The 20,180-nt window shown below is 42.2% G+C and overlaps 2 protein-coding genes across 2 annotated transcripts; both read right to left on the bottom strand.

The window, feature by feature from the left end:
• Positions 1-3,521: 3,521 nt before the first annotated feature.
• Positions 3,522-8,300, bottom strand: LOC133895434 (beta-1,2-xylosyltransferase RCN11-like). Its single transcript, XM_062335741.1, has 3 exons — positions 7,294-8,300; positions 5,671-5,820; positions 3,522-4,440 (listed from the first exon to the last, which is right to left on the bottom strand). The coding sequence occupies exons 1-3, from the start codon at positions 8,146-8,148 to the stop codon at positions 3,721-3,723; spliced, it is 1,725 nt and encodes a 574-aa protein (XP_062191725.1). The 5' UTR covers positions 8,149-8,300; the 3' UTR covers positions 3,522-3,720.
• Positions 8,301-10,519: 2,219 nt separating this feature from the next.
• Positions 10,520-13,218, bottom strand: LOC133895531 (tonoplast dicarboxylate transporter-like). The gene is made up of 6 exons (XM_062335927.1): positions 12,620-13,218; positions 12,013-12,505; positions 11,659-11,702; positions 11,412-11,507; positions 10,831-11,341; positions 10,520-10,726 (listed from the first exon to the last, which is right to left on the bottom strand). The coding sequence occupies exons 1-6, from the start codon at positions 13,049-13,051 to the stop codon at positions 10,692-10,694; spliced, it is 1,611 nt and encodes a 536-aa protein (XP_062191911.1). The 5' UTR covers positions 13,052-13,218; the 3' UTR covers positions 10,520-10,691.
• Between the last annotated feature and the right edge of the window lie 6,962 nt (positions 13,219-20,180).

The following is a 20,180-nucleotide window of genomic DNA, read 5'->3' as shown; positions in this document are numbered from 1 at the left end:
AAATCCCCCCACCCCCTATTCTAATAGATGGATACAGGGGAATGACATATATGATCACAGTTCTTGCCGACATGCTGCCACAAGCTTCCAACACCTCACCGGGTCATGCTCCACCCCTATCCATGAAGAATAGGCCTACTTCTCCACATAGGCCACTGTCCCCTTTTATGATATGGGAATAGGGTAATTCACTTCTTTTCAGAGAGATATGTGTTCATTAGTTGTTTGCAATAGGATGATGGTTGTGATCATTAGTATCTCAATTTTGTATCCATGTTCACTCATGAAATGATGTTTTTGTGGTTTGAACTCATACAATTTTTTAAAACAGATAATCCAAATTGGCTTGTATGTCTACAAAGTAGATACTATTTTGGATCTAACTTTAAATTCAGATTTGAAGACCAATGTTTTTGCACTAATTTCTTGAGCAAGTTGATGTGGGTATGGTGCTAGCTCATGGCCTTCACTTGCTTAGGCTATTAACGTGAGCTTCATTCTCTACCTCACTATTGCTCTAATTTTTAAATGTCAGAATTCAATTAAAGCTATATAGTTTTCCTTTTGAGTGAAATTGTTGATAGTCAGTGGGAAAGTAATAATGGAAAATGTATTAGCATAAGAGCTTCTAAGGTGCTTATTGTGATTGACTTCATTCTATGTTCTGTCGTATACAAATGGATAGCTTTGAATGGGATTCCATTATGGTTGACTCATGCCTCCCATCCTTTTCTATTGCACCACATCTACAAATAAGGAGTTTACCTTTTGCACTGTCAAATTCTTTACTGCATAGAGTTATCCATATTTAATTATGTGCAGAAAAGATTTCTCAATTAAAAATACCTGCAATTTTCCCTTTTCTATTTTTTTTCATTCCCCTTGTGTTGTAGCAAGCAGCATTCAAACAATAGCTAAAATTGCTCCAAAATAAGGAACTGCAACAAACCAAATTTGTTATGGGCTTTGTCTTGAGACTTCATTTCAGGTATGTTGTGTTCTCTTGGCATCATCAATTATGCTAAAATTGCTCCAACATTTCATGTATCCTGTTGCATATCAGAAATGAGAAAATGGTAAGATAATTGAAAAGGTTATTCAATTGTCAGGTCTTGAAGGGCAAGTAGCATGTGTGTGATTTTAGTCATCTATATAGCATTCTTTTTAGGAAATAAATCTATTGTGTTTGTAGGGTTGGGAGCCAGACCTTGCACCGATGCACGCGGCAGAGAAGTGTCGGATTGGGAGCCATGACTGCGAGGGAGAAAGCAGAGGATGAGATCATATATGGTGTCGAGCCATGGAGGACTGCATCCAAGGACATCATCACGCTGAGAGGCTCCACTGCCATCGTCAGCGAGTTTTTTGGTAAGCATGTGTCGCCTCCCTCTCGTAATTAATTTGGTGCTCTCGAAAGGTGTTTGATGGAATGATTTGGTATGCATCGTAGGTTACACGGCAAACAGGGACGCTACACTGGTCGGGTAGGGGAATGACAGCGTTAGTGCTAATTCGTTGTCGTAGATCGGTGAGAATGTTTGGGTTTTATATTGATTGATTGATTGATTGAGTTGTGTTTGGTGGGTTCGATCGAGTTACATTTGGTAGGTTGTGGTTTCTAGCATCCTGTACAACCGCATGGTGTTCCAGGAGGAGAGCTTTGTCAAGGTGAAGAAGTATGTGCTTACCATGCTGCTCAAACAGGACAAGGGGCCAACCTCACCTCCCACCTCTCAAGTCTCCTCCCATCTAAGATCTCTCTCACTCTTGGTTTGCTTGTGAATGTGTTTAGGTTTCCTCTTTACTTTTGTGTGTCTGAATCTCTATTGCAAAGTGGCTGCAAGCCGGGAAACTACGGAGGATCATGACTCATGAGCAAGGCAACCTCCAAGATGCTCGACCGATGGAAATTCAACAACCTGAAGAAGATAGTACTGATGATCATGAGCAATGCCACCTCCGAGGTGCTCGAGCGATGGAAATTCAACATCGATATCGACACTGAGGTCACCAATAAGGGGTATGTCAAGTTCACTCGCTTCTAAATATTCATCCTCCTTTCCCCATTCAACCCAATCAAACTTGAATGGACCCGACATACGTCAGGATGGAGAACGAGCTGAGTGACCTCGACATCCATATGGTGGATCATAGTGAGTATGAGCAGACAGGGCAGAGCGGATGCTGACTGGCATAAGCTCACACAGGCAGCAATGCACTTTGTTAGTGGTGGTACGACATGCACACTTTGGGTTTACACATGTGTGGCACACGTGAACGATTACTAGTGCTATTACAGTCTTTACTAATTTCAATATTAACATTATTGTTTTAAAAAGGTAACCTGCTAGCCCTGTATTTTTATTTTATTTCCATGTGCATTACAAACTGCTAGTTGATTCCTATGTATTAATCGGGTAATTAGTTTTATATTAGTGTGCATCAAAGTAAATATTATGCGCACATGGTAAGTTTTTTGCTTGATCTCTATTGTAAAATGACAATCATGTTAAATGTGATTTGTTGGTCCCTTATGGCAAGGAATTACTGGCCAAGCATCATATTTTATCGGGTAGTTTGGATCTTTCTAGTGGCTCGGTGCACTTTTGTGTGCGCGCGCACAAATGTTATTTTTTGAAGGTTAACAGCCTTGAAGGGCCTTATATTAATCAGGAACATAATATAATACATCACGTTTACATGATAGCATGGGGATGGATGAGAAGGATTATTACATAGCATAATAGAGTCAGAGAAAAAGAAGGATCTCGCATCTTTAGCTATTTAGTTTGTCAGCCAACTTGTTGAACTTTCTTGGTATAGGAGACTCTTTTTTCCGATAATATCTCATGCATATGTCCCAGAATAGGCCTTAGTTTCTAGTCATTAAGTGTAAGAAGATTATTCCTTTTGTTTATATCTGAAGACACATTCGTTGATGTTCAAACATTAGTCGCATGAGTAGCCAAGCAAAAAATTGTAGCTTCCTGCAGAACAGATTCAGTATTCTCTTGTAGAGCTAATTAGATACATGCCACTGTAAAGTGGTAGGTTTTGAAAAACGCCATTTCCTAGACCTGATTCCACTGTGATTGAGACATGTGATGGCACTTTTCAAAACTACGAACTTTGGAGTGGCATGTACGTAGAACTTGTATTTGATGACACAGATTTGTATTGCCAATCATACCATATATATATATGCTCAAATCGTTTTATTGTTGACAACAAATGGTTTGATGTCTGCTGCTTCGGAAGTCTAACGAGGGAGTTGGTGATGCACGGCCCTACGAATAACTAGATCTTCCAGTTCTAGTACATTATTTCTCACCCTGGAGAGGACGAGAAATATTTCTCTTCCACTCATAGGATGATAAGATACTTCTTGCCCGTTCAGGAGGCGAGATTTAAAAATCAACGGGCGAGAAGGGTACATTTTTGTAAATTTTTGAAATAGGTGCATATTTCCGCTAAATTTGAAAATAAAAGATATCAGAACATCAGCACATTTTGGCTCTATATTTGGCGTCATAAAATTCCTCTGCTGGAAACTGAGAATGCTTCGGGTCTCAGTACAACGGTGGAGATAATCTCCAAAAACTTCTCCCGTCCAATTAAATTACACTATGCCTCAGTGCTGTTGGTGTGACCAGTATGTATGAAGTAAACAAAATGTGGTGACTCTCATGATCAATAGCTTAGTACAACAATACTTCTGTCTCAGCATCCAAGACCTTTCAGTATATTACTCAACTCACTTATGACATCTGTGATCCTTGCATATGATCCAGGGAGATTTATGGCATGGTACTCTAAAGCCTTCCAGTGTGAGATCAATGCAAAATGTGGGCGCCGATACATGCTGCTGATGATCTCAAGAACTTTCGTATCGGGAGTAGCAGAAACTAGGTGTGTTAGACCAGCACCATGAGCCCCTATCACTACCGAAGCTTCCAGGATAGCACGGAGTTGTTCCTTCATTGTCATGTGGGCGAAAAGACCATTGACGACATTTATTTTGCATTTCTGACCTTTTGCCCACTTGTCAATTGCATCATACACCTCTGGCTCATTGCTTAGTCTAGATTCAACCTTCCCACTGTGGCGTGGGTGGGCCAAGTAGTCTTCTCGCCGAACAAAGAGAACATTGAGCCCATTTAATTTTTTGGTTGACATGATGTCATCCTGTAGAAGATCAAACGAAGCTACAATCATCTCTCCAAATTCAGATAATCGTGATGTTTTCCCATAATCCGGCTTTTCTCTGAGGGACTGAGCTGAGGCACCTTCACAGCTGAAGCTTTCGCTAAGCCCCTTAAATAGAGCAGTCTCATACCCCAAAGGTGAAAGAATTGCATGTCGGAAACATACAGGACCAGAGAAGTTCTTAGCATATGTCACACTTGAAAAAAGCGATTCCCATGTTTGCTCCAATTGTGCCTGTGGATGTCAGTCACATCTGTCACAAGACAAGAATATACAGAGAGAGGGAAAGCAGAGATAAATCATTGAAATGAGTTGTCTTGCTAACTAACAGATCAAATTGCACTCGGAATAAATAAGAAAATATGCGAGTACAAAGCAGCTGATCTCAAAATGCTGCCGGTTTCATCAAACAATACTTCCATGTATTGCATGTTAGCTCTGTAATAAATAAAAAATATAATAATAAAGCCAACATCAATTGCAAGACTGAGCAATCACATAGGATGCTGTTTACTTCTTCTGTTAGGTGAGAAATTTACGTAAATTTGCTGGAGGAAGAAGAAATCATCGCGTGAAAGTTTCATCCTTAACTTAGAATGAAAACATTGCTAGACAGCTAGTGAACAGAATTACCTTTACACATCACAATCATCCCTGCCTTTGTATAATCTAGTAAAGAGTTGCAAGCTGCACAGACACACTCCAACTTTCAAAACCATGGCACTGTTCTAACTATTCCAGGGACAAGTATTCAGATGATTGATGAGGAAATATGCCACAATAGGCAATATGGTTCACCTCAGTTGACTAATTTTAGCATGTTATGGCCTATAATTTATAAAAGTCAAACTCTACCTCCTGTTTCATTTTCACATATTATTTCAACTTTACTCTATGAAGGACAACTACCCACAGTGATTCTGACACACTCCTGATGACCTGATGTTTACTTCAATATATTAGGCATGATATACCACATTAAGTTATGCTTGTTAAATCTTAAAGAAAATCACATGACGGAAGAGTAATACAAACATAACATTAGGCATATGTGGAAGCATGGACATGTATGACTGGCAAATGTTTGAATGAGACATTGGGACAGAGGTCTCAGCCTCTCAGGGCTTTGCACCAGAGTGCTAGTTGCCATAAACATAGAACGTGGGAACTGACAGATTGTGGTAGGATCCAGGAGGACTTCTGATTGCAGTTGATCTCCAAACATGAGCGGCAGATATGGTACCCAACACCAAATGAGAAGAAAAAAAATGGGAAGAAGAAGACTATGCTGTATTATCAATGCACTAACCAAACTAAAGATCAAGCGTACAAAACTGTGGCTAATGTTGGTTACCACCGCAATTATAGTAGAAGAAACAGACTGGTTGGCCTAACTCATGCAACAAACATAATGCACTGCACCAATAACAAAAAGCGTGCAATAATTCGTAGTGCTTGACATACCTTGCAATGCCCATCGACAAATAAAACATTAGGGCGGCTCGGTAAATTCGTGACTCTGGAACTAACATATGCACTGTACCAGTCTGTAATTGTGTGGAAAAGATTTGCATATTCAAAACGAGTGACCAGAAGTGTCGGTTCTTCAACCCACTGCAATAAGTGTCATAACACAGTTAAGAAGAAACTACTGAAATTTCAGAAGATAAAGGAATGCAAGAAGGAAATATAAACATTGGTCCAGAAATAAATCATGCTATACAGGAGTAATGGTCAATGTCATGAAATGAAGCTAAAGGTCTGCTTCTACAGGAAAACACACGCTCCTGTGTCAAAAACCTCTAATCCAATAAGAGCCTACAAGGCTACACTTTCGAGCCTCAAAACGTATCACCAAGTAACTCATTTTGTTCAATTGCAAGATACTCTACTATATCTGCATGACATAAGTGCAATCACTTTATGTTCAATCTAACTGAGAGTAAACATAAGCTATGTGATAGAATCACTAACTAGGCAACTATTATATGCCTACACAGCATCAATGAGAGAAACTAAAATTAAACCAAATAAACCAAAAGCAGAATCACAATCTTTATATGCTAGTGATAGGCTCCCATGAAGTTCTCACCTTAAACAGAGCATAAGAAAATCTTATAAATTCCAACATTAACCGGAGCAAAAAGATAGAAACTCCCAGTCTCCCACATTACTCACTATCCACTTACTAAGAGAAGAATACTAATCTGGCTGTTCATTTGTCAGGTCTTTAGTTATAATGAACAAGTTCCTTTTTTACCTTATAGGATTATAATTCCACGTAGCGTACAATATCACTAATTTTCTTCCTCCAAATTCCTTTTGATCACGTAAGATTGCAACTTGGAATTGCTCGTCCCTACATCTCTAGGACAATACTAATCTTAAATTTCAACACTCACATTACAAGAAAACAATAAAAACGAAAAAAAAAACACAAATATTGGACAAACGATTTGTTCTGCTGCCACATTTATTTACTGTGGTATAATTCCTACCAAATATGTGCTGTGTATGAACAGCAGTACCAAACTTGAATTCGCACCACTTCAGATCTTAATTATGAATATGATTCATATTCCTACCTTCCTGGTTTGTTCTACACCCCAGGGCTCCCCAGAGTTGGCTCCGCAGTTGTTTTAAGAAAAAGTTTGGTAATTACCAATTTACCATGGAAGAACTAACTATGGCATAAATTCTACTTTTGTGCTCTTTATAAACATTTTTTTCCCACTTTCATCACTCACCCTATAAGTGCGAGTGGAGTGAGCCGAAGTGAAAAATCATGTGAACTGGAGTAAGGTTGGAAAGCCTTCTGATAATTAGTACAGCACCGAAGCTACCCTCTTATCCCTCTCAATTTGCTCTTCTCTTAGAAACTTCATAAATATATCAAATTTAAAAGCAAGGTAGTTCAATAGCGAATGAGGACTGGATCCAACAGATTTCCACTAAAACCTCACAAATCAAACACTGAGTTTACTCTACTCTTCCCAATTTATTGGGCAACCATGTATGGTAGCAAATTCTTCAACAATCAACTTCTCATCAATCACCAAACCAACTAGCTAGCAAGGCAAAGAGTACCTGGGAGCAGTGTAGCTCACCGGGCGGCACAACGCGCGCCGACTCTAGCAGCGCCCTCATCGTGTGCATCGCGATCCCGCCGGTGTTCACGTAGGCGTCGAGGAACCCCGCGTCCACCAAGGGCGTCGTCCTCCCCGCTGCCGCCCCCTCCACCTGCAGCGCGCCGGGCTCGTACTTGGGCAGCTCCTCCTCCTCCGCGCGGCCCATCACCTGCTCGAGCAGCTCCCCGCCGCGCGACATCGTGATGAGCGCCGGGTCGAGCCGCACCCGCGCGCCCTCGCAGATCGAGCTGCTGAGCGTCTCGCTGTGGTGGCATCGGAACCAACCACCGCCGCCCGCGGGGAGGACGTCCACGCGGCGGGAGAAGCCGTTGCCGAAGTAGGCCTCGCAGGAGTGCGGCGGCGGCGTGGGGCCCGGGACCCAGGGAAGGAAGGAGGGGAGGTGCGGCCACGGCTTCTGGGAGGACGGCACCCGGGCCTCGTCGCGGACTGGGGTTCGTTGGGTGGGGTTGGGCGACGGGTGGTGGGACTGGAGGAGGAGGTAGAGCGCGAAGGAGACGGCGTGGACGGCGAAGACGAGGAAGAGGGCCCGCGGGATGAGGCGGCGGAGCCGGTTGCTGTGGTTGTGAGCGCGGCCGGCCATCATCGCCCGCGAGCCGCGGGCGTGGCGGTCGCCGGAGAGGGCACGGGGAAAGTGCAAACCAGAATGCGTGTGTGGTCGGATCGGACGGTTTCTGTGTGGAGTTGGTGTACTACGGACGGCTGTGATATGCAGTTCACTCTGTCCCCTTCTTCCTCTCTTTCCCCCTTTGCAAAGTGATAAAATCGTCGCCGATCTCGCGGAGGCGGACCGCATAAGCGGCCGCCGGAATCATGACGTCGGTGGGATTACCGGCGGCCTCCTACTAGCGCTCGGTACGGGAGAGCTTAGCAGGCAGCAGTTGCGGCGCGGCATGCCTGGCCGATGCGCGAGTCGGCCAATCAGGCCACGGTGCTGCCCGGCTAGCCTGTGCCGCCGCATTGATCGGTCAATGGTCCTCGCGTGTAGTAAGTTTCAATCCCGCTGCTCCTTTGGTGTAATTTTACTGCGAGGAAATTGCATAAAACTTTCATCTGCTTGCTTCAGAAAAGGGAAACGATTTTTTTTTTATTTGCTTTTGCACGGCGGAAGAACACAGAAGAATGGGAATAGTGGGATAGTTCGATGTATCTTGGGGGTATGATTTGTTGCCGACAGTCATATTTGTTAAAAAAAAATAGAGGATTGGGTTAGTTGTATTTGTCTAGATAAGTTGAGTTGAGTTTTTATTTGGTTGATTGAATCTGAAACCTTAGGAGCGGATGTCAGATTATAATTGGTTGTATACATGAAGATGATTTTGTAATACTAACAAGTAGGTCCAACTATATGAGCGGATATAGGAATCTGTATCTGTTGAACCAGATTGAAACAGTGCACATAATCAACTAAACACGTTTCTCCTTAGTATTATATGCATCCGACGGGCCAGAATCCTCTCATGCGGATCATTAGCCCCTTGTTGGTTAATGGGATTTGAGCGTGACGAGCAAACTTAATCTCTGCAAACAAAATCTCGGCAGGATGAATAATCCTACTCGATTGAGAAGAGCACTGCTGCAGTGAACACATTGAGTCACGTTTCAGAGTTCAGACATTTCGTTTTACGCATCAGTATTGCTTAGGATCACATATGCATATACTAGTGGAACTCGTTACAAAAGTGCAAAACTCCCCAGCTTTACATAGTGTTTACCCAGACGTATCGTGTATAGCACCACTGGTAGGATACTGATCTTTCCAACATTTTATCACAGTTTTGTCCGTTTGAAAACCATCGTCCTTTATGTGGTGAAGTTTTGGAATAGGATGAGCTGAACATGTTATGCCTAATTTTTTATAGGATGGCCTGAAAAGGTACATGTTGAAGTATAATTTGTTCTCCCTTTGATTTCTATAGGAATTTCCATCACTAATCTTCATTCACCTATAAAAATAACCTGCGAAGGAGAACATAGTGACCAACAAAAGGAGACCACCACTGCCAGTATTTGAAGCTTTCAATTTTTTTACTAAGGCCACAAAGTCAATTTCCAAACATGTTCGGTGCACTTCGTAGTTGGTATAAATTTGAGGCTACCTAGACTATAAACCATGTGGAACAAACGAAGGGACACTAAAAGAAGAGATGATTAATCGGCTCTGGTTTGTGACAAAAGCAGCACTTCTGATTACTTTATATTGTCTTTTAATTAGGTTATCCTTTGTTAGAAAAACACCTTTGCATAAGTACCAAAGGAAAATCTTAATTTTGAATGGTATTTTTAGTTTCCACATCTGACTATACTGAATTGGCTGCACCTCGCCGCCTCCAGCCAGCAGTGCCTCTACTGATCTGGTGAGTAGCCATGCCATGCCATGCCATGCTTCCTTGAGGAATTTTAAGTTTGTGATGTGCGATGTTAGTGCCGAAGTGACTCTCACACCAGAGGCTTTGCAATTTCCATCTGCTATGTGCAGAAAGGAAATGAAAGGGCCATATATATACATACATTTCGATCTGCTACGTTTGTTTCTTTAGTGGTTTTCTTCCCTTGATCACATACAGATACAGTACTGTTTTTCTTTGGTCGATTTTTGCTACTTAATCTACATGCTGGATTTGGACCTCATTAGCATTGTGTTTTTGAAACAAAGTAGCAGCAGTTGTGGGCTATGTGAGAACTTGTTATTTTCTTTTTTGCTACCTGTCAGTAATCTACATACTGTTGTTATGTGTTGTTATTTTTTTAAGTAGAACATGCTACCTGGTTCTTAATTTGTTAATTCCTTTAATGTGTTCTAAATTGAGACTTCAAGTATGTTATGTAATAGAATTTAAGTAGAATATGTGAGTAACTTATTTATGTTTTTTTTTAATTTAAACGTATCAGTGTATCGGGTTTTTTTTGGAAAAATGGCGTATCCCCTTATCCGTATCGGTCGATACCGATACATGTATCCATATCGGTGCTACATAGGACATGATGATAAATATTTCCCCTCTAATGCAAAGGCAGCAATGCTGGTCTGGAAGGGAAATGTTTCATTTGGATTAAGGCATCGTTTGAGTACCTTTCCTTTCTGATTTCAGTAACCCTTCAGATTGCTGAAACTTTTTCATAGTATATCTAGTGCACATTATTGCAGTCTGAGGGCTGAAAAAATATGATCAAATTGGTGCATTTCAACTATATTCACATAGAACGACTGCATACACATCTCTATGCTTACTCTTGGAGAAATAAAAGAGTATTACCCACCCTCAACTAGGGAACAGAGCCACAGACATGACATAACGAAAGTACTGTGCAAATATACTATCGGAGTAAGTTGCACTCCTATGACCTGCTGTCAATGCCAAAAATCTGTGATCCTGCATAATTACATAAGTAAGAAGAGTATCAGAAGAAGTAACAAACGAGTTCTGAATTTACTGACTACTGACTAGTTCTTGATTGTGATTTGTGCAGTTATTACCTAAGCTTGGCAGCAAGATTGTCAGAGCAGCGATTGCGACCACCTTCAGGGGCAGCCCGGTGGTCACAAAATCCTTGATGGTAATGTGACCAGCACTGTACCCGACGACGTTTGACGGTGATCCGGTAGGCAACAAGTATGACAGCTGAGCCCCAATTGCTCCAGAAACCATAAGCAACGCCGGGTTCACATCGATGGACTTCGCCAATTCTGCAAACAGAGGCAGCACCAGTGTCGTAGTCGAATCGTCAGATGTGAACTCCGTGATGATCCCACTGACAATGCAGGCCACAGGAACAGTGACCACGGTCGGTGCACCCTTCAGGAATATGAGCCCATCGGAAAGGATGTCGGTCAAGCCGCTAGACTTGAAGCCCTCCGCAATGGCAAAGCCTGCCCCGAGGAGGAGGAGGATGTCCCACTGGATCTTGCTGCACTTGTTCCAGTCCATCAGTTTCTCGCCATCGTTCTTCCGGCTTGGGATAATGAACAGCAGTGTAGCCATCATGATCTGAATCGCAAGTGTATTGTGAGATTAGGTGGTGCATGGCTGCATAAGTTTGATATCTCTGCACACTTACGGTGACTGTTCCATCTCCAACATTGTTGTGGAAGAGAACTCCCCACCCAGGTATGTCATCTGTAAGGCTTCTGGTCATCCATAGCACAATCAGACCCTGCAAAATTTACTTTTTAGTGTGTTGCCAACTAGCAAGTCATAAGTTTACATACTGTATTACACAAAGCAACCCTCTATTACTTTCTTTGGAAAAAAAATTGATCACACAAATTGGGTAGAACATGTGTTGGCATAGAAGTAGAATTTACCCCAAACACAGCCAAGACCATCTTCTCTGCAAAAGCCACGGGACCTGTCATAGATCATGATAGTAATCACATGAGACTAATGTTCCCTTGGATTGCACTGGAGGAATTATTGTTTCTAAAACTCTAGGAATTAAACGTGGCCCAATTACAGTTGTCCAAATGTTCAGACCTGCAGCAAGTTGACCAAATCTCTGTCGCATTGTTTGCATGGTGAAAAATAAATTGGATGATGACATAATGTTGAACTAGCAATGCTATTTTTTACGGTGGCAAAACTTTTCGGTAATAAAGAACAACTCCGCCCGAAAAAGTAATCACTTTTACTGCGTACGAGTTATAAACAGAAGTACTTACCTAACAAGCCGAGCTCTCTTTTCAGATGGCTTCTGTCCAGGTAAGCAGAGAGTGCCTTGCCGGTGTTCTTGGAGCAGTACATGAGGCAAAGGGTGACCCAGAGCGCCAAGAAGATGATCAGCGCCATGGGGAGCCCGAAGGACATCCAGGAGCTGAAGGTGATGGGCTCCTGCTCCGGGAAGTAGGACGACCACATCCCAACCAGGATGATGTTCACGCCGGTGCCCGTCAGTGTCGCCATCCCGCCGATGGCCGACGCGTACACCACGCCGAGCACCACCGCCTTGGAGAACCGCTGCACCTCCTCCTGGCTTCCGGGAGCCCCGGCGTCGCCGCCCCGCGGGAACCTCTGCAGGATCCCCATCGCCACTGGCATCATCATGACCGTGCACGGCGTGTTGTGGATCCACATGCTGACGAAAAAGGTCGTGCCGGTGATGCCCAGCAGCAGCAGCGGCGGCCGCACCGGGTCCCCGCAGAATAGCGACGTGATCTGCGTGTGCATGGAGCCATGGACCGTGCAGTTTCAGATTAATCTGTCATGAAGAGTTAACTAACGACGTATCATGAATCGATGGCAGCTAGGAATGGGAGGAAGGAAGCGCACATTGAGAGCCAGGCGGCGGTGGATTTGGTAGTGCTCGATGGCGAGCGCGAGGATGAAGCTGCCGAGGACAAGCGAGATGACGTCGTCCATGTACGCCTTGGCGACGGCGCCAGCGGAGGAGACGCCGAAGAGCGGGAAGAGGAACAGTGGCGCCATGGACGCGACAGCGAGGGGCACGGCGCCAGTGACCCACCAGAGGAACACCCACGCGAGAACGCCGAGCATGTTGCGCGCCTCACGGTGCCCGCCGAGGTCCACGAGCGCGCACACGGCCGCGCACGCCACCGGCCCGGACGCCACGGCCGGGTACCTGTGCGTGAGCAGCGCGTGCACCCGCGCTGACGCCGCCGGCCGCTCCTTCGCCCCGCCGCGCAGAAGCGGCGCCTCCACGTCCTCCGACGAGCCCTTGCCGAAGCTACCGTGCTTGTCCATCGCTATGACGACCGGCCGGCTGTGGATCGATCAGAGCTCGGTTTGAGGCGTGGTGGCGTCGTCTAGCTCGTCTCGGCTGGTTTTATAGCTGCTCCAAGCTTAAAATGGACGGAGATATTATCAGAATTTTCCTGCGTGAAACAAACGAGAAATTGGCATGCCGATGGGTTGTTCAGCTCAGCTGGCAAGGCAGGAGAAGCCGGTGCTGTCCATCTGGCCATGAAATCAGGAGGCAGTTAGCTGTGTCCACGTGGCACGGTGGCTCCACCAGTCTGTCTCTGCCCCCCCCCCCCCCCGCCACGTCAGACGCTTGGACCCTGATTTCTAGCTCGAGTTGTGCTGTTAATCTACTTCTTAATCGGGCGATGCTGGATAAGCCTAGAGTTAAGCTATATTTTGTAGCAGCAACTGCATATACGAACCAACAGCACTGTACGGATATATACCTCACGTTGCATACGCGTCCAACTTCCTCAGATAAATGAACGAGGAACAGCACGATCCTGATCAATTCGCGATCTCGCTGCGAATTGTTACGCGTTCTAGGATTCCCTGGATAGTAAAAAAAAAACTACGCTGGCATCCATGCGGCGGACACCGCACATCCTCACGCAGTCTCGATCAGGACGATAACCCTGTTAGAATTTTATTACAGTACGTGATCAATTAGTAAATAGATGTCTTCGTTTAAGAGATATATCCTTCGGTGAAGAGACTTTAAATTTTTTTATTGTGTTCATTGGAGAGCGATATGCTCTTCAATGACACATCTTCATCATGCATATATATGTAAACGGTTTATTGGATCAATACAATAGTTTCATTCTCTACTTCTATTTCGTACTTCAATACGTTATTAGACACACTTGTTCTCCACTGAGCAATCACAAAAGACAGAAGAACCAAGGGCGGTAGACGGTTCTAGTCCAGATCTTCATCATTCGGAACACGGCAACATTCAGGGAGGTTCATTGTCACGAAGCACATGTTATCCATCACACGAACAGACCGACACCCACTGTGAGCAGATCGACAAACCGCATGAAGGCGGCGCCCAAAACACAATGACAAGCCACTCAATGGTGGTGCAGAAGAAAGGATGATAGTGCAAATAAGTAATGCAGCGCCAACAGCATACACGACCGGATTCATCGAGAACCAAAGGTAAGCAATAATGAAGGATATTAATCTTATTCCGCTGTTGTTTGCACACGAGGAAGGAAAAACCAGATCGTGATCCTTCACCAAGGTAGCTGCACCATCAATCACATCCGGTGTCCATGGCAACCGACAGCCCCCACCTTCCGACCGGCCACTCGGCTCGCACAAAAGGGCAGTGGCAGACCACACAACGTTGCAACCCGTCCTCAAGGGGCGTACAGTCATGCGGCAACCGTCTGGTTGCCATCTCCGAAGGCCGGCGGCACACCAGCCACAAGCGACGGTGCAGCCTGACCGTCGTCCACCCTCCACCAACACCAATCGATGCGGTGAAACTTGGCCACGGTGACCGTGCGGGTGGCGCTTGTCCAGCCACGAATCGACAGCCGGCATAGCCCCTACCCCCAGGCAGGCGATGACCCTGGCGGTGGCCCTCCATGGCCACATTAGATCCTGTGGTTCCCTTCCGCCCTTCGGCAACGCCCAGCCTCCACCCAGTGACTCCTCGCCCTCCTGGTGGCGGCACCCCACACCGCCCAACGCCGACAGATCACAATACCAAGGACGACGGCGCGCACGACATGCAATCCCGCCATCTTCTGCTGCGCATTAGCCCCATCCGGCGACGAACATCGTCGGCGCCCCTGCTTCCCCTCGCGGCTGCACCCGATGGTGGCGACCTACCTGGTGGCAACGGCATGCTCGCACACATGCCGACCAGCTAGTGGCGACTCGATCTGCCTAATGGCGGCCAACCCGTGCTGGCCAGTCGACAGCGGCCCGACCCAGTCCGTAAGCGACGGCGGCTCCCAGGGCACCAGGCGGGAGGGGTTTGGAATCCCTAACCCCACCCCCCACCCCCCCCCCCCCGTCATCCCTTTTATATGGGGCGGTCCCCCTAGGCTAAATGATCCTCTAAAGGCATGATGGGCCTCAGCCCAGGTTGCCTTGACCCATTTGGCCTGAGGCCAATGATATTTTACAGAAAACACCCTATGTTTCTATTTAATTGCATTACAAAATACAGTGAATTGCTATTTTACATTTAAACCCTTTGTTTTTAAATGTATTACACTATATTATATTTACATCATGTAAATATGCAATCCAGACTCTGTATTATCTGGAATCATGCAATGTTCAATGTGTTTTCTATTAAGCATTCCCTATAACATGTAGCTGAATTTTGCAATTGAGAATTTTCTTGCAGAATGACATATTAATTCATCTTAATTAATCCTAAGGAGCTCCTACACCCAAATGTGCTTAATTCAAGCAGAATTAAAATGCAAGATGATAGAACCAAGCATCCACTGCACCTTTGCAGATTATGCCCCATCACTGTGAGGTCTACATAATGTCATTTTTACATTATGACTACCTTCAAAGTGTCCCTCCAAATATTTAATTTTGCATAACACAAGGTAGTGGAATTATATCATCTACTGCATTTTGGCAGATTATCCACCACTATTATGCGGTTTACACCACTTTTGGTGACTAGCGTCCACACATTAAAGCACTACATTAGAGGTCTACATCATTTTGATGATTATCTTCTTTGTGATTACCTGATATTCTAAAAGCATAACACAAGGTAATATGAATATAGGCATCTGTTGACAAATGTTAGATTATACCTCCTACTACTACGAGATCTACACCACATTTGATGATTATCTTCAACATGTTAGCTACATAATTTGAGGTCTACACTATATAATTTAAGTGTCAACTTGACTTTACAAATTTTGCATCATCATTACACCATTACCATGATGATTTTTAATTTACCTACCGCAAATTAATCAAATATATGGTCAAATCCATATAGGATATAATGATTGGCAAAGAGTTCGATAAACTCGCGCTTGACGATCACAATTATCCAACATGAGCATAGACGTTAAGGTCAGTCTTGCATCCTGTGGAATAGTAGTGGCACTCCAAACCTCCCCAAACGGGAGATCTACCGCTACCAGATCAAATAAAATATGGAGCTTTATACATAATAAGGCTGGGTATCTAATGGAAGAAAATTCGAGCACTCTGTGACTAGCTCTTAAAACAAGGTATGAACAACAAAAGGCAATCATTACCTGATGCAAGTCATGAATGGACATATCTCCTACTACAGGATTTCAAATCCGCCAGAGATTACAATCATGATGTTTATAAACTCTGCTCAAAATTGTGTTTTTACAAAAAAAAAAAACTACATGTGCGGAAGAATAAAGAAAACTTTATCTTTTATGCTTCTCGCTGCTAGGATCTTACAGCAATAATACCGTGCAAGAGAATACCAAGTTTATTCTGACTCAATACATGTATTACTTTAGGCCAAATAGCATGATTAAATCCTTCTAAAGAATTATCATTAGCATCCAATCGGTGCTGCTCCTTTACCTGAAGTACATACTAATGTCCAGAAGAACAACAAGTTCGATGGCTCTTTTAGATATCATCTAAAGAATTTTAATGGTAAATTCAAACACAACAAAAAGTAGAAGCACTATGCATCGGATCAGAAAAAAAGCATTTCTAGACCTAAAATTGACAAATATATTGTTTGTCGTAAGTGTGGATGCTACAAGCACTCCACTAAGAAATGTTGTAACCTGAGACATTTAGTTGATCTGTATTTACAATCTGTGGGACGTAACCGACCTGCTCAATGATAAATATTTGAAGTACACTTCAATCTTGAAACTGACTCCACCAAGAAGACTAGTTGTTAATAACAAGTTCTACAAGAACCAAGTAACAACTAGACTCTTCTAGAACTAGAAAATCTCATGAGCACGAAAAATATGTTCATCAAATTTGTTTAGCGCGATATGTTTGGAGATCTTAATAAGTCATCCAATTCCTTAGGTACCATGTTATCTATGTCCTATTAAATATTGTAATACAATATTATATTAGTACTATGATACTATAATAAAGTATGGACGTATTCTATATATCTGATAAAAAACTTCATATTAAATTCTTTATTTCTATATATAGATTTCTACGAGAATCAATCCGATAGTGAAAGAAATATGACTTATGGACATATGTACCACAAACTCTATACTATAGGGAACCAAAATATTTACAAACTTTTACTAAGAGGCAAGAAAATATTTTGACAATCGCTAGACACGATGCGGTGATTGTTTGCTCTGATCGTACCATAATTACTCCCCTTTTGTGTACACAAGTCATAATCGATGATCCTCTATTGTATCTCGATTCAACCTGTACCTTACTAAGTGGTAGAGATATCCGTCAAAATGGTTTCCATATTGAAACTCATTATGACGAATAAAAGAGGAATTTCTCCTCTTAATCAACGGATATGGAAAGCATCACTATATACTATCTGGATTATATTATACATACATTAAACTCGTACCACATATTGCGTAGAAAATAATTTTTCTATCCTTATCAAATAAAGACTTGACATGATTGCCTTGGTCACTCTTTCGTAGAGATGATGAGAAAAATTATTAACAATTCTAATTGTCATAGTATTCCTAAAATCTTCAGATTTATGTGCACCATATGTGTCACAAGGAATTTAATTTTAAGCCCTCTTACCTTAAAATTCAAAATACGTCACCCAATTTCTTGAACACCTTTAAGAACATATATGTGACTCTATTTAGCAATATTATGAACTATCTAGGTAGTCTACAATGTTGATTGATGCATCTACAAAATAATATCACCTATGTCCTTATATATAAGGCACCACAATTATACCAGACTCATTGATCACATAATTAAAATTAGAGCAAATTATCCTGGACGCATGATCAAATCCATTCACATGGATAATGTCGTTCCTTAACGTACATTAAATTATTGTTTGGCTTTGAACATTACTGCATTAAGTACCCTATGTGCATATTCATAATGGTCTAACTGAATATCTCATCAAGAGAATCAATTTATTTGCATGATAAACTATAGAATTGTAATTTGCCAATATCTAGTTGGTGACATACGGCTTTACACACCGTATTATTAAACCAAATTCATTCAACTGCAATCATACGGCTCCCTCTATTGCAGTTATAGTGGAAATTTAGCCTCAGGCAAGTATTTTTCATTTGCGAATTGGTTACATTGTGCACGTGCCGATATCACCATCGTACATCCTACATCAAAGGGTATTGGAGATCCATATGAGATATAATTATCTGTTAATCATATAATACCTCGAATTCCTCACATAGGACATATTCATTACTCGTATACTCAACATGTTGAGGACAATTCCTGACATTAGGGGGATATTAATACCACAAAGAATATCAGAAAATATAAGAGAACATCATACACGTTCATATCCAGTCCTCATATCCACGTACATGATATATGAATCCATATTCAGAAAATCTTATATTTGCAATATATTACAAATAACCTGTCAAGATGTATTTATTGACAATAAAGATATCACAATATGCTGAAAAGACTGGAGATACCAAACAAGATCACTCAGCTCCCAAATCAAAATAAGAGAGGGAAAAGTATGGTCATAAAGGATAAAACTTCTTGCAAGCTACCGCGGAAACAGATGAATCACTCTTCCAAGATAGTAAATGTAAATCAACATCAAGTTGATAGACATCTTGTGAATATTCACTATCTAAATGCCTATGGGTATTCGACATCTAAATGCCCAGCACAAATGTGTACACAAATTCAAGTGTTGGATCATGGGAACACTCTAACTCTATTGTTTCGGGAAATACACGGAGTTAAATGGGATAATGTTTCCACAAACTATATTAATTTCATAGAATCAATCAACACCAAAAACTATAAATTATCGACAAATATTTCTCCTCAAAAATTGCAGAAGATCTTCAATTGGATCCAAGCCAAAGTCCATGGCCATGTTAGGATGCCTCAAGCACTCAGACTGGACCAAATGGAAGAAAACAATTGAGGTAGAATTGCACACTCTTACAAAAAGAGACGTATTCACAAAAGTAATACCTACACCTCTAATATCTTCCCTACGAAAGCGAAATGGATTTTTATTCCATAAGGTGGTGAAATAGCAAGGTTTGTAGCATAAGCGATCACGCAGAGGCCTGATATCAATTACGATGCTACATACCCTATGGTATATATGAAAATTATGTTTCCATATTTAATATCATTGGCAAATCAAATGAATTGGATAGATTCAAACATATAAGTCCCTAATGGACTTCGCATTCTGAATCTAAATACAAATTATAATATATATTGTGTACAGCTTAAAGTCATTCTATGACTTCAAACAGTTAAGTTGATTGTGGTATAACTGACTAAATGATTTCCTTCCACAAAATGGTTACTCCAAGATTGCATATGTGTGTTCATAATGAAATCTCAATTGCATTTTATATCATCTCCAAACTACACACGACAAAGTATGTAATTATCTTAAAACAAAATTTGAGATGAATGATTTGGTTAAAACCAAATTTCGCTTAAGTCTGCAACTTAAGTATATTCCTTTAGGAATATTTATCCATCAGTCCACCAATATCCAAATAATATTAGATAATCATATCCATCAAAACATTTATAGTCATTCAATCCCTAAATATGAATCAAAATCTATTCAACTTCGAGTTGACAATGAAAAGATATTAAACCTAAAGTTATATATCTTAGTGCCATCAAAGCGCTCTCTTTATATCACCAAAGATCTAGATTTTTCTATCAAAAAAATCAAAATATAACCATAATGGGATATCAGATTCTAGGTATATAATTGACCCCATAACGCCAGCTCACAGATTGATTTTATGGTAATATAGCCATCTCATAGGAGTCATCAAAATATACTCCAGTGGCTACTTCTACCTATGATTCTGAAACATCACATACATGTGTATGCTTTCACAGAATGATCAACCACATAAAATTCATATGGTATTAGCTCCATTGAATCACCAACCATTATCTATAAAGA

This window comes from Phragmites australis, chromosome 16, assembly GCF_958298935.1.
Source record: "Phragmites australis chromosome 16, lpPhrAust1.1, whole genome shotgun sequence".
In the NCBI taxonomy this organism is placed as follows: domain Eukaryota; kingdom Viridiplantae; phylum Streptophyta; class Magnoliopsida; order Poales; family Poaceae; genus Phragmites; species Phragmites australis.
The sequence above is the reverse complement of the archived record's forward strand: the minus strand, read 5'-3'. Positions and strand labels throughout refer to the sequence as shown.